This window comes from Coregonus clupeaformis, chromosome 19 (genome assembly GCF_020615455.1).
Source record: "Coregonus clupeaformis isolate EN_2021a chromosome 19, ASM2061545v1, whole genome shotgun sequence".
Lineage (NCBI taxonomy): Eukaryota > Metazoa > Chordata > Actinopteri > Salmoniformes > Salmonidae > Coregonus > Coregonus clupeaformis.
In genome coordinates, this window is record NC_059210.1 from 20,209,479 (window position 1) to 20,223,946 (window position 14,468).

At 41.3% G+C, this 14,468-nt stretch overlaps 1 protein-coding gene across 3 annotated transcripts in view; it reads right to left on the reverse strand.

The window, feature by feature from the left end:
• Window positions 1-14,468, reverse strand: part of syt12 (synaptotagmin XII) — a 57,264-nt gene that overhangs the window by 27,491 nt on the left and 15,305 nt on the right. Inside the window, exons 2-3 of one of the 3 annotated variants that reach the window (XM_041837644.2) lie at window positions 12,562-12,622; window positions 11,866-12,059 (exon numbers count right to left, since the gene is read on the reverse strand). The exons of 1 other annotated variant lie outside the window; for it this stretch is intronic. In XM_041837644.2, the coding sequence (XP_041693578.1) occupies window positions 11,866-12,059; window positions 12,562-12,607 (240 nt within the window). In that variant the 5' untranslated portion in view covers window positions 12,608-12,622. Of the gene's footprint in view, window positions 1-9,822; window positions 9,920-11,865; window positions 12,060-12,561; window positions 12,623-14,468 lie in introns of those variants that run through there. One more of the 3 variants, XM_041837645.2, reaches the window with a different exon arrangement.

The following is a 14,468-nucleotide window of genomic DNA, read 5'->3' on the forward strand; positions in this document are numbered from 1 at the left end:
AAATCAAATCAAATTGTATTTGCCACATGCGCCGAATACAACAGGTGTAGACATTACAGTGAAATGCTTACTTACAAGCCCTTAACAAACAATGCAGTTTTTAAGAAAATAACAACTTCAGTAAAAAATAGATAAGTAAAACAAATACAAATCATTAAAGAGCAAGAGTAAAATAAAATAACAGTAGGGAGGCTATATACAGGGGGAACCGGTACAGAGTCAATGTGCGGGGGCACCGGTTAGTCGGGGTAATTGAGGTAATATGTACATGTGGGTAGAGTTAAAGTGACTATGCATAAATAATAAACAGAGTAGCAGCAGCGTAAAAAAGGGGGACGGGGTAGGGATGGGGGGGCAGTGCAAATTGTCCGGGTAGCCATGATTAGCTGTTCAGGAGTCTTATGGCTTGGTGGTAGAAGCTGTTAAGGAGCCTTTTGGACCTAGACTTGGCGCTCTGGTACCACTTGCTGTGCGGTAGCAGAGAGAACAGTCTATGACTAGGGTGGCTGGAGTCTTTGATAATTTTGAGGGCCTTCCTCTAACACCGCCTGGTATAGAGGTCCTGGATGGCAGGAAGCTTGGCCCCAGTGATGTACTGGGCCGTACGCACTACCCTCTGTAGTGCCTTGCGGTCGAAGGCCAAGCAGTTGCCATATCAGGCGGTTAAGCAACCAGTCAGGATCCTCTCAATGGTGCAGCTGTAGAACTTTCTGAGGATCTGAGGACCCATGCCAAATCTTTTCAGCCTCCTGAGGGGGAATAGGCTTTGTCGTGCCCTCTTCACGACTGTCTTGGTGTGTTTGGACCATGATAGTTTGTTGGTGATGTGGACACCAAGGAACTTGAAGCTCTTAACCCGTTCCACTACAGCCCCATCGATGAGAATGGGGGCATGCTCAGTCCTCTTTTTTTCCCTGTAGTCCACAATCATCTCCTTTGTCTTGATCACGTTGAGGGAGAGGTTGTTAACCTGGAACCACACGGCCAGGTCTCTGACCTCCTCCCTATAGGCTGTCTCATCGTTGTCGGTGATCAGGCTTACCACTGTTGTGTCGTTGGCAAACTTAATGAAGGTGTTGGAGTAATGCCTGGCCATGCAGTCATGGGTGAACATGGAGTACAGGAGGGGACAGAGCACGCACCCCTGAGGGGCCACAGTGTTGAGGATGAGCGTGGTAGATGTGTTGTTACCTACCCTTACCACCTGGGGGCGGCCTGTCAGGAAGTCCAGGATCCAGTTGCAGAGGGAGTCCCAGGGTCCTTAGCTTAGTGATGAGCTTTGAGGGCAGTCAATGAATAGCATTCTCACGTAGGTGTTCCTCTTGTCCAGGTGGGAAAGGGCAGTGTGGAGTTTGTCGCTAGATTACGTTTTGTCACAGCATCAATTTGCCTTGCTGCGGTAGTCTGGGTACCAGTCTTTTTTCAATTGTTACATTTTTTTCTTTCCCACACCAGATGGAAACATACACAAATGAACAACAATTTACAGACGCACACAAACAACGACTACATCTCATCTGCCGCATGAGCACACCCCCATCCCTAATGCCTGCATTATTGTTTGCCACACGGCCTTAAATTGTACACATATGTTTTTCTCGGATGCCCATGCCATTTCAATATTTCAATAATAAATCATTCGATTTCTCCATTGTGTTAATGATGGCAGATTGATTGATTTCCAAGTTTTTAGTATATACAGTGGGGAGAACAAGTATTTGATACACTGCCGATTTTGCAGGTTTTCCTACTTACAAAGCATGTAGAGGTCTGTAATCTTTATCATAGGTACACTTCAACTGTGAGAGACTGAATCTAAAACAAAAATCAAGAAAATCACATTGTATGATTTTTAAGTAATTAATTTGCATTTTATTGCATGACATAAGTATTTGATCACCTACCAACCAGTAAGAACTCCGGCTCTCACAGACCTGTTAGTTTTTCTTTAAGAAGCCCTCCTGTTCTCCACTCATTACCTGTATTAACTGCACCTGTTTGAACTCGTTACCTGTATAAAAGACACCTGTCCACAACTCAATCAAACAGACTCCAACCTCTCCACAATGGCCAAGACCAGAGAGCTGTGTAAGGACATCAGGGATAAAATTGTAGACCTGCACAAGGCTGGGATGGGCTACAGGACAATAGGCAAGCAGCTTGGTGAGAAGGCAACAACTGTTGGCGCAATTATTAGGAAATGGAAGAAGTTCAAGATGACGGTCAATCACCCTCGGTCTGGGGCTCCATGCAAGATCTCACCTCGTGGGGCATCAATGATCATGAGGAAGGTGAGGGATCAGCCCAGAACTACACGGCAGGACCTGGTCAATGACCTGAAGAGAGCTGGGACCACAGTCTCAAAGAAAACCATTAGTAACACACTATGCCGTCATTGATTAAAATCCTGCAGTGCACGCAAGGTCCCCCTGCTCAAGCCAGCGCATGTCCAGGCCCGTCTGAAGTTTGCCAATGACCATCTGGATGATCCAGAGGAGGAATGGGAGAAGGTCATGTGGTCTGATGAGACAAAATTAGAGCTTTTTGGTCTAAACTCCACTCGCTGTGTTTGGAGGAAGAAGAAGGATGAGTACAACCACAAGAACACCATCCCAACCATGAAGCATGGAGGTGGAAACATCATTCTTTGGGGATGCTTTTCTGCAAAGGGGAGAGGACGACAGCACCGTATTGAGGGGAGGATGGATGGGGACATGTATCGCGAGATCTTAGCCAACAACCTCCTTCCCTCAGTAAGAGCATTGAAGATGGGTCGTGGCTGGGTCTTCCAGCATGACAACGACCCGAAACACATAGCCAGGGCAACTAAGGAGTGGCTCCGTAAGAAGCATCTCAAGGTCCTGGAGTGGCCTAGCCAGTCTCCAGACCTGAACCCAATAGAACATCTTTGGAGGGAGCTGCAAGTCCGTATTGCCCAGCGACAGCCCCGAAACCTGAAGGATCTGGAGAAGGTCTGTATGGAGGAGTGGGCCAAAATCCCTGCTGCAGTGTGTGCAAACCTGGTCAAGACATATGATCTCTGTAATTGCAAACAAAGGTTTCTGTACCAAATATTAAGTTCTGCTTTTCTGATGTATCAAATACTTATGTCATGCAATAAAATGCAAATTAATTACTTAAAAATCATACAATGTGATTTTCTGGATTTTTGTTTTAGATTCTGTCTCTCACAGTTGAAGTGTACCTATGATAAAAATGACAAACTCTACATGCTTTGTAAGTAGGAAAACCTGCAAAATCGGCAGTGTATCAAATACTTGTTCTCCCCACTGTATATTTTTTCAAGATGAGTGATAAGAGAATCGTCCAGCCCATTGGGTGTCTCACTTCACCCCCATATATCATGTCTTGAAATATGCAGACAGATGGATTAAAATTATGTTTACATTGTAATACTTCTGACAGCCAACTTTCTAGCTCCGGCAAATTTATTTTGACTTTATAGCATTCCCAGAAAGCATGGATTATTGAGTCATTGTTAGTTTTACACTTAAAGGGGAATTTCACCCTGCCTCTACCACGGTATAGAGTCATTACTATATTAACAATATTACGTTATCATAAACATCATAATTATTCAAACCACAAGCTAGAACTTAAACATTTTAATTTCACTGGTAGAATCGGGAAGTTTCAACTCCCTGTGTATTGGTCTGCTCATCGTGAACCACAAAGTCTGACATTCATAGCGAACGCTGATACCGCCCGCTATGTAGAGGAGGCGTGCCCACAAACTTGAATAATAGCGTTGTTTACTTCGAACGACCAACACACAGTAATCTCAGAACTGAGCCAATTACAAACACGTGCGAAGATGAGTTATCTTTCACCATTCTACCTACCAGTGATTCCCCCTGATTCTGCCAGTGGCTTGCGGCTATCAAGAATGATGAGGTGACCAAAGACTATCAGAGGGATTTTCAGGCTGAACTGATGGGGATTCCATTTTGACGACAGCTGAGAAGTGATGCGATACCGTCAATGTTTTTTCCTTCAGTACAAAAAGGAAGATTCTCAATTAGAGGTAACCTAACGTTAGCTAGCTTGCCAGCCTAGCTGGGTAAGATAGCTAGATAGCTAACATTACAGTCCTGTATTGAACTCTAAAAAGCCATCAGCTAAATCACATAGCTATATTTTGGAGAGGTTCACAGACAGTACTTTCAGACGAGGAAGGTGTTTTTGGTTGTGCAGTAGAGAACACACAATGTCGGAGTAGAGAACACACAATTTTGTGTGACCCAAAATGGGTCGATATTCTACAAAGATCCAGCAAAAAAAAGGACCTTGTACATTTCAGGTAAAATGACAACCCAATGTTTATATCCCAGGACAAATTAGCTAGTAACAGCAACCTAGCTAGCTAAATGTCAAATTTTTTTGTGTCAAAATTTTTTGGTTTCATACTGGCCCCCCGTGGGAATCGAACCCACAACCCTGGCGTGGCAAACGCCATGCTCTACCAACTGAGCTACATCCCTGCCGGCCATTCCCTCCCCTACCCTGGACAACGCTGGGACAATTGTGCACCGCCCCATGGGTCTCCTGGTCGCGGCTGGCTACGACAGAGCCTGGATTCAAACCAGGATCTCTAGTGGCACAGCTAGCACTGCAATGCAGTGCCTTAGACCACTGCGCCACATCCGTTTCTACAATGTAAAAATAAAGAAAAACCCTTGAATGAGTAGGTGTGTCCAAACTTTTGACTGGTACTGTCTACTCTTATTGTACAGTTGGAACAACAGTTGAACCGTGCCAGCATAACATTAACATTAGGGTAGACCAGTTGAACATGTATACATGTGTACAGGAACAGAGATAACATTTACAACAATATATAGCCTAATAGAAAGACATATGGCATAACCCTCAAACTTTGCACAGACCAGACCGTACAAATGAGCCTAGGTAGGTAAGTAGGCAGACAGCTTCTACCTACAGCCATGTCTGTTAGGCATGTTTAGGCAAATATATATTTATAGTAAAACCAGCTTCAGTTTCAAAGATTTATAATGCTAAATTGTCGTATTATTGTTTATCCTCAATGTTTGGCAGTAAATTTAGCTAGCTAGCTTGCTGGATATGCAATAACTTAATTGCATCTGTTTGGAATCCTATCTTGCGTCATGCCTATAATTTTGTGAGATTGAAATGCATCCAAGATCATAATCATAACCAATGTCAACCCTCATCAATTATGTTACATAGCTAGGTAGTCAAATTATTTACAGTTGCTGATGTTACACAAGTTAAAAATGCGAGGTATGGTGCATACTTTTTTCCCTCACTGTATGTATTCAGACCCTTTGCTATAAGACTCGAAATTGAGCTCAGGTGCATCCTGTTTCCATTGATCATCCTTGAGATGTTTCTACAACTTGACTGGAGTCCACCTGTGGTAAATTAAATTGATTGGACATGATTTCCAAAGGAACACACCTGTTTATTAAAGGTCCACAGTTGACAGTGCAAGTCAAAGCAAAAACCAAGCCATGAGGTCAAAGGAATTGTCTGTAGAGCTCCGAGACAGGATTGTGTCGAGGCACAGATCTGGGAAAGGGTACCAAAAAAGGTCTGCAGCATTGAAGGTCCCCAAGAACACAGTGGCCTCCATCATTCTTAAATGGAAGAAGTTTGGAGAAGATTTCCCACTTCCAAGTTCCCATTTGTTTTGAACGTGGCAATAATCCCAACCCATACTACTAGTAAAACAAACTGATTGTCATAGCTAACCACCATGCATGAATCTGCAGGTAGATAAAGCTAACCAACTAGGTTCAATGTAAGCTATCTAGCTAACATAAGGCAAAATTAGCAATGCAAATGGCTTTCTGAGATACGAATAATATTACTACACAGATCATAAACGTAACATTAGCTAGCGAGCCCCCGCTGGCAGTACTCTTTAACTTGCAATGAAAACAAAATTATAAACTTATATCTGAAAATGTAGCTAGCTAGACTCTTACCAGTATACATGGATGAACGCTTCTCCCTCTCTTTCACGGATGCCATGGTTGCCCTTAGTTTGTAAATGTAATCCGGAGACAGGTGTTTTATACAACAGCCTTCAGTTTTCTTTTTGACTCCCTCCGCATATTTGCAATCAAACCCCAGAATTTTCTCAGACTCCTTAGCTATCATAATCTGCTTCCACCGGGCATTCCACTGATTTCAAAACTTTGTCAATTTCTTCCGTGAGAACAACACTGTTGATCGCCGTTTCTTCCCCATCACTGTCATCAGAAGACTATACAATGTCTGGTTCAATGAAAACGTTTTTTACCTAAATCAGGGATTTCCTCATCGTCTAATTCATTTTCAGAGTCAGAGCGAGTCAGCATGGCACGATTGTCCTCCAGAAAGTGGATAGCAGTGACAACACTTTTGCAGTTCTTCATGATATCTTTCTAAAAAAATATGCAGTATAATGGATTATCTACACATACTGAGCAGCTCATATTATAGACAGAAGCATGCTACATTGCAAACCAATCCGAACTCATCTCGCGGCATGTCCAGCCCATCCATTATCTCAGCCAATCATGGGTAGCGGGAAGGTTCCTGTATTTTTCCATGGCTAAACCAACTAGGCTCGTAATTTAACAATTGTATACGTCTTCACAGATGGCATGCACATTTGTTATTAAGGCACATGAAAGTTCACATGTTCCAGAAGGCATTTCTGCCATCAACAAAAGATATGTGCGACGTAGATTTCCTGAAACAAGTCACATTTGTGGATTGTAATACATCCGACAGGTGAATTTTTTATTTTTTTAAATCTGTAAACATAGAATAAAGATCCACAAGCAATTTTGGAATGTGCAAATGCATATTCCACAGTTGTACATTTTAGGGATTTCTGAACATTTGCTCACAAATCCTTCTATATTTGTTCAAATTGTAGTTTTATTTGTGAGCTATGTTGAATATATTTACAGATCATGGATTTATTTGTGACTTTTGGTGAATATGTGTGAAATATTTTTACATATTCACGGATTATGGTTTAATTTGTAAAGTTTTTGTACAGATTTACGGATAATGGTTTTATTAACAAAATATTTTATATATTCATATATCATAGTTTTATTTGTGACTTATGTTGAATATACGCATGGATTGAGGTAGACACACTTACAGAATAAAGAAAAAATCTCACACCATAGAAATCTCACACCATCATATCGAGGTCAGAGACCTGGCCATGTGGTGCCAGGTCAACAACCTCTCCCTCAATGTGCTCAAGACAAAGGAGATGATTGTGGACTACAGGAAAAAAAGTGTGCCCCCATTCTCATCGACGGGGCTGTAGTGGAACAGGTTGAGAGCTTCAAGTTCCTTGGTGTCCACATCACCAACAAACTATCATGGTCCAAACACACCAAGACAGTTGTGAAGAGGGCACGACAAAGCCTATTCCCCCTCAGGAGACTGAAAACATTTGGCATGGGTCCTCAGATCCTCAAAAAGTTCTACAGCTGCACCATCGAGAGCAACCTGACTGGTTGCATCACCGCCTGGTATGGCAACTGCTCCACTACAGAGGGTAGTGCGTACGGCCCAGTACATCACTGGGGCCAAGCTTCCTGCCATCCAGGACCTCTATACCAGGCGGTGTCAGAGGAAGGCCCTAAAAATTATCAAAGACTCCAGCCACCCTAGTCATAGACTGTTCTCTGTGCTACCGCACGGCAAGCGGTACCGGAGCGCCAAGTCTAGGTCCAAAAGGCTTCTTAACAGCTTCTACCCCCAAGCCATAAGACTCCTGAACAGCTAATCATGGCTACCCGGACTATTTGCATTTCCCCCCCACTCCACCCCAACCCCCTCTTTTACGCTGCTGCTACTCTGTTTATTATTTATGCATAGTCATAAATAATTAACTCTACCCACATGTACATATTACCTAAATTACCTCAACTAACCGGTGCCCATGCACATTGACTCTGTACCGGTACTCCCTGTATATAACCTCCCTACTGTTATTTTATTTTACTGCTGGTCTTTAATTATTTGCTATTTTTAAAAAATGCTTAAACTGCATTGTTGGTTATGGGCTTGTAAGTAAGCATTTCACTGTAATGTCTACACCTGTTGTATTCGGCGCATGTGGCAAATAAAATTTAATTTTATTTGATGTCTCTAAATGCTATCAAAAACAGGCAGCCTGAAAAGTAGCTGAATTTGGTGCTAGCCTCTTTCACCAATTAATGTTGCTGGAGGGGTCTGAAAACTCTCTAAATATAGCGACAAAGTCACTAAATTGGCAACACTGCGTCAGGGACAGAAGAAGGACGCCATCGTTGGCACCTATTCAAAAAAGCTGATCTAACAAAGTGGATATTCGACAAATCCGTCATAATTTATATGTTCTAACAGGCCCACAAGGTAGTTACTAAAATCCGACTTGCATATATCTGGCTGTTTTCTTAGCAAAATATTTAGAGGTTGTCCTTTTCGGGTTTCAAAAAAATGTCAGCTACACGCTAACTCCCGTTCATATAAACTAGTAGCATAGCTAACATATAGAAATCGGTGGTGGTAGTTGAAGACATTTTTAAGTGTAATGCAATTGATGATATTAATATGTATAAGGGTTGACATCTATACAAACATTATACTCCGATTTTTACCCCAACATAGTGTGACTACACATATAAACAATAGCTTAAATGTAGCCACATTTTGATGGGCAGCAATGAAGGGATTCTGGATCTATTTCCCACAAGGGGATGCGTTGGTGGCATTTACATGGCATTTCACTGTTTTGGTCACATTCCATTGACCTCTTCACTGCATGTCCCAGCGTGCTTTGCACAGCAGGCAAAAGTGAGATTTGTTGTGCAAATGAAAGGGAATTTAATAATGTGATATAAACATGGTGATCTTTGTGCAGCAGGCACATCAGCTGCATATATGGGTAATTCTATAGAAGTGGTGCAAATTGGGGGTCATTTTTTAAATAGTTTGTATCCTATTTTTCCAAAACTTTCAGCACACGTCTTCCAACAAGTCAGCCAAACAGTGAGAAGTGGCGCACAGGCAGCACTACACACCTGCAATCCGCTGCACCGATTGAGCAATTGAAGCGCACCTAGCCTACTCTTTTGCCTCGCGATAAAATTTGGTGATGTAGAAATGAGAGACCACTAACTGTTTTTTGAAAATCGGGGAAGATTTGGCCAAAGAAACAGTTCTGGTTGGTCTCAGGAAATTTAGGAAGGGACACTTTTAATATGTGATTGAGTGAAGTAACAGTTGAATGAGCAACTAATGAGCATGGCTGGAGAGCCTCACAAGGTTGACGAAATTACCTTATCTTTCAGTCTAATATGGCTATTGATTTACTCTTGTAGCGGTTCATCAGAAGCACACTTTTTGAAAGTAGTTAGGCCTAACTGTCCTCTCCAAGTTTAGCTGGAATTTAGCCCAAAAGGATTTGAAAAATGTGATTGGTTGACGATAGGCCTATGACATTGGCTTACATCTCGTCTTGCACTGCGCAGAATATCAGATCTCAACAATTGGAGAAGTGTTTAAGATCACCAGTAGGCTACCACATCCTTATGATATACAGTGAGCAGTTTATTAGGTACACACATCTAGTACCGGGTCAGACCCCCGTGTAGCCATGAAGGGATGCACCTGGTCAACAACAATGTTCAGATACGCTATGGCGTTCAAACATTGCTCAATTGGTATCAAGGGAACCTAATGTGTGCCAGGAAAACATTACACCACCAGCCTGTACCGTTGACATCAGGAAGTAAGGGGCCATGGACTCATGCTGCTTACGCCAAATTCTGATTCTGCCGTCAGCATGACCCAACAGGAACCGGGATTCGGCGGACCAAGCAATGTTTTTCCACTCCTCAATTGTCCAATGTTGGTGATCGCGTGCCCACTGGAGCTGCTTCTTCTTGTTTTTAGCTGATAGGAGTGGAACCCGGTGTGGTCGTCTGCTGCAATAGCCATCCGTGACAAGGACAGATGAGTTGTGCGTTCAAAGATGCCGTTCTGCACACCACTGTACTGCGCTGTTATTTGTCTGTTTGTGGCCCGCCTGTTAGCTTGCACGATTCTTGCCATTCTCCTTAGACCTCTTTCATCAACGAGCTGTTTTCGCCCACAGGACTGCCGCTGACTGGATGTTTTTTGTTTGTCGCACCATTCTCAGTAAACTACGGAAGTCCAGAGAGGACATATACATAAAAAATATATTCCCTCGTTATGTCGAGATCAAAAGTTGTTTTGCCAAGATCACAAGAACATTTTCTCACGATCACGACACAACAAAAGTTGTTTTGTCGAGATCACGAGATAAACTATGAATAAGAGTGGAGGTATTGATGACAGATTGCCAGTATGTCTGAGGCGGCAGCACATATGATTTTATTGATTGTTACACTAAGGGATGGCACATTTCATGCTAACATCATGCTTTCATTTGTGTTTGGAGCTCATTATCAGTTTATAAGTTAGAATGTTAGCAAGCTAAATGACCCTTACCTTGAGCTAAGATATATTGTGGTATCTAAGCCCTTGAAAGAAATGTACCATCCCTTAGCGTAGCAATCAATACAAATACATACGCTGCCGCCTCAGTTGTCTTTCTTGACACTGGGAAAAAAATGGTCTAGAGCCCTGCCGCTAATGTAAAGTAGCTGTCCATTAAAAAAAAAATCTGTATTTGTTGTTAGAGCAAAATAGTTAAATTTATCGCATTTATGAGTTTTTGTCCATATCACCAAGCTCTAGCACCTACCCCAACATTTATTTATCGCTGATTTATTGTTTTTGCAAAAGATGGGTTAATTGGTTAAGATGGGTTGATTTTTTCATATTGTGATACTGGTCCGCTACCCACATGGTGGTCCTCTGTAGCTCAGTTGGTAGAGCACATGTAACTTACAAATGGAGATAGCCTCAATGGCGCTGGCCGTGCTGTCACAGACGCCATAATGGCACAGATACAAAGATGACACCTCTATATATCTGAATGGGGTCAATTGTTTCGGTTGTGACCATCCATTTTGGTTTGGATAATTTTGACTTATTTTTTACTTTAAAGAATCGCCAGCTAACATATGGCTTTCATTTGGACAGAGCAAACATATATTTTAGTCCCAAAAATATATTAGATGTTCGGTAGTGACACTTCTTTAAAAAAACATGAAGATTTACCAACTTCGTCACTCATTTTCCCCACAATGCATGTAGACAGAATACTCACCATGTGACCATGCTTGAGAGGGGTACAATCCCATCACCTGGTGATATTTGTAGGGTGTGGCTTAAGGCACATTCATTCTACAGGCTTTTAATGTGTGTGTTTCGGTAGTGACATCAAAAGGTAGGACAGCATTCTTTTTAGATGTTTAAAAATAAACAAAACTCCCAATTCGATCAGTATCTTTCAAGGTAATAATAGAACAACTCAATATGTTCTATTGAAATAATCATGTTTACTCCCTTAAAGATTAAAAGATAATATTACAACATTTTGCTCGACTCCCATGGACCAATAAGTGCTCAAATGTAGGAAGTAGCTTGTATACTGAACATACCCCAAATGTATAAAGTTAGTGGCTCAAAACTATTTTCCTGGCATTGGTTATTATGGTGCATTCAGAGTGTTGTGTATTGTAGTGTAGTGGTGGTTTCCATACATGTAAGATTTTTTGATTGAGTACTCATGAATTGTTTACACATGCGGCTTACTAATGTGTTATGATGTCCTTATGTAGGTACCCTTCAAATTAAGTCTTACCGAGAATTCTTGGAATTTTCAACATTCTCTCCCTATGTAGTATCAATGGACTTGAAATTAACTCTGACCTTTTGCCGCGCTTCTGAGAAGGAGTTGCCATATTTTTCTTGTAGATAGCGGTAGTCAAAGTTTGGGAAGGGTGAGGGTGCAGGAAAGGTACCAGACTTCCATAACTTCCAGAGGTTGACTCCTGCCACCGCCAACAACAGGAGGAACCCAGTCACGAACACCCCTACCTCCCATCCAGGGGGGGCTCGGACCACTGGGGGGGGGGAATAACATTTGTTTGTAAAGCAAATGATGTCCACTATTTACTTTAATGTATCATCAAACGAAGCATTGCTTAATAAAACCTTTATAACACTAAACATTCATAATGATGACTTTTCACTTGATGACTCATTACTAACAAAAACAGCATTCTCATTTGCACCTAAAAACACATTTCACATCTTCGACTTGAAAGAACCATCATTAAATGTTACTGCCGTCTCTCTCAAGATAAATTACTTATTGTGAATGCCCAAAGCAGACAGTTTTACCTTGCCTTTTCAAAGCAGCAGACAGGAAAACTATGGAATACCTTGGTCTTTTTAATGTGGATATGCCAAAGCCTTGTTTAAGTGTTCTTATGAAGGGTTGCCTTAAGGACACACACAAACAGACTGTATCGGTGGCTCTGCTGTGTGTGACCAAGCAGAATGAAACATCAGAATGGATGGGGCATCGTGGGGCCAGGCACACACACACACACAGAGACTCACCGCTGATATGGTAGTCCGATATATCCTTGCCCTGTGCTGAGGACATTGTACAGCCACCAGCCTAAAAACAAAAGAACACTAGTTTGTTCTTTGTTGAATGCACCAGTATATAATGCATTATGAATGCATTATAATGGCTTCTGTTACATACATATTGCACTATACGCATAAGCATAAACATTACAAGAGTAATCCTAGGTCCATTATAAGCAATCATAAGTGCTCCTTATATCATCTGTTATAAGTGCATATAAAGGCTAGAAGTGCATTCGTAACGGATTACATACAGACGCTTCATCACTCAAAGTGCATTATAAGACTTGCTATGAACATTCATAACAGTTCACAGCTCCCTTATAATGTCATCCTTTATAAATGCATAAAGACCATAATTACATTCATAAGTCATTATGGGTGGTTTGTCATACGTATATTGTATTAAGACTTAAAAACATTCAGAAATATTTGTGTCTCCTTGTGCCAGCATATAAATGAAAAAAAAATACTTATGTATGCCTTCATAATACAGTAAACATAGATATGAAACACACAGTAACACAATTCACAGTAGAAGTAATGGCTAAAGAGTGCAAGAGTAAATTGTATTAAACTGGTTGTTGTCCAGAAGCCTTTATTACAATGTTGAGCATGACATCAGCCTGTCATAATCTTGCCATAAGCACTCATAACAACCAATTTACTGATCATGACACATGCAGATGCTGTGTTTGGTTAGCATAAACATAATGACACTAGATCCTTGAAGACAGATTAGAGAAGAGTTAATTATGGATATAGACAGAGCATGTCTTCCAAGGTAAAGTACAACACAATATTTCTGTATCACAATATCAACACAAGCACATTTGCGGCGGTTAAAATCTCGGTGTTGATTCTAGTGGGGTTAGCACCAGTGGGATTGAAATTGACACCACCTGTGGTGCATAAATGAAGTGTTATTTGAATCACAGTGGAATCAGCACCGCGTTGTTACCTGTTGTTACTTGACCGTGTTCAGTTAATTTCCGTTAACTCTCTCAGAATGAAAAAGACATGGCAGTGGCCTCATTATCACATTTCCCAGCATGCTTTGTGCAGGTTGCTTTTTAGAATAGTTTGTTTTAATATCTATGTTTCTGCATGCACATTGATTAATTAATTTATCTTATACTACACCAAGAAAAATAACATACATTTTTCTATAACTAATCCAATCTGTAATTGGTTGGACTTATTTCACTCGTTATTGAGATGGTTGTTCCAGTTTAGATAGTTTAGATAGTCTCATTTATCAATCTTCCCTATCTTGCCAGCCATTTTAACTGCAGTTGCGGGTGATTAACAGTTCCAATTGTTGAATATCCTAACTCTTGCTGGATTCCATAGGAATTATATAACACTTTGCAAGCTAGCATAATGTGACTTGCCCATGTGGCTTGCAAACCAGGAGATTCAGACCACTGTGTTAGGGTAAAACTAGGCTGTCGGAGTGTGGTATTGTGGAAAACTTCACTTGGTGAAGGATACAGGACTGCAAAAATCATGTCTCTGTCACTAGCAAACACAGTCGTGGGTGGTACTAGTACCTCTAAATTTCACACAGAAGGCACCCTCTAAAATAATATGCAAATAAGGCTTTACACCCTACAGTGTTAAAACAACACCCAAAAATGAGTTATTGTAACACCACATGTTTTAATTCTCTAACACTGAGAAAGTGTGACAGCATCAGCTCTAATAAAGTGTTAATTTAAACCGGAATTTGCACCCATGGTGTTACGGACCCAACACTCTGTTAGTTTAAGACAGGTTTCTCCAAACCCTGGTCCTGGAGAGCTACCCTCCTGTAGGTTTTTACACCAACTCCAGTTGTAACTAACCTGATTCAGCTTATCAGCTAGCTAATT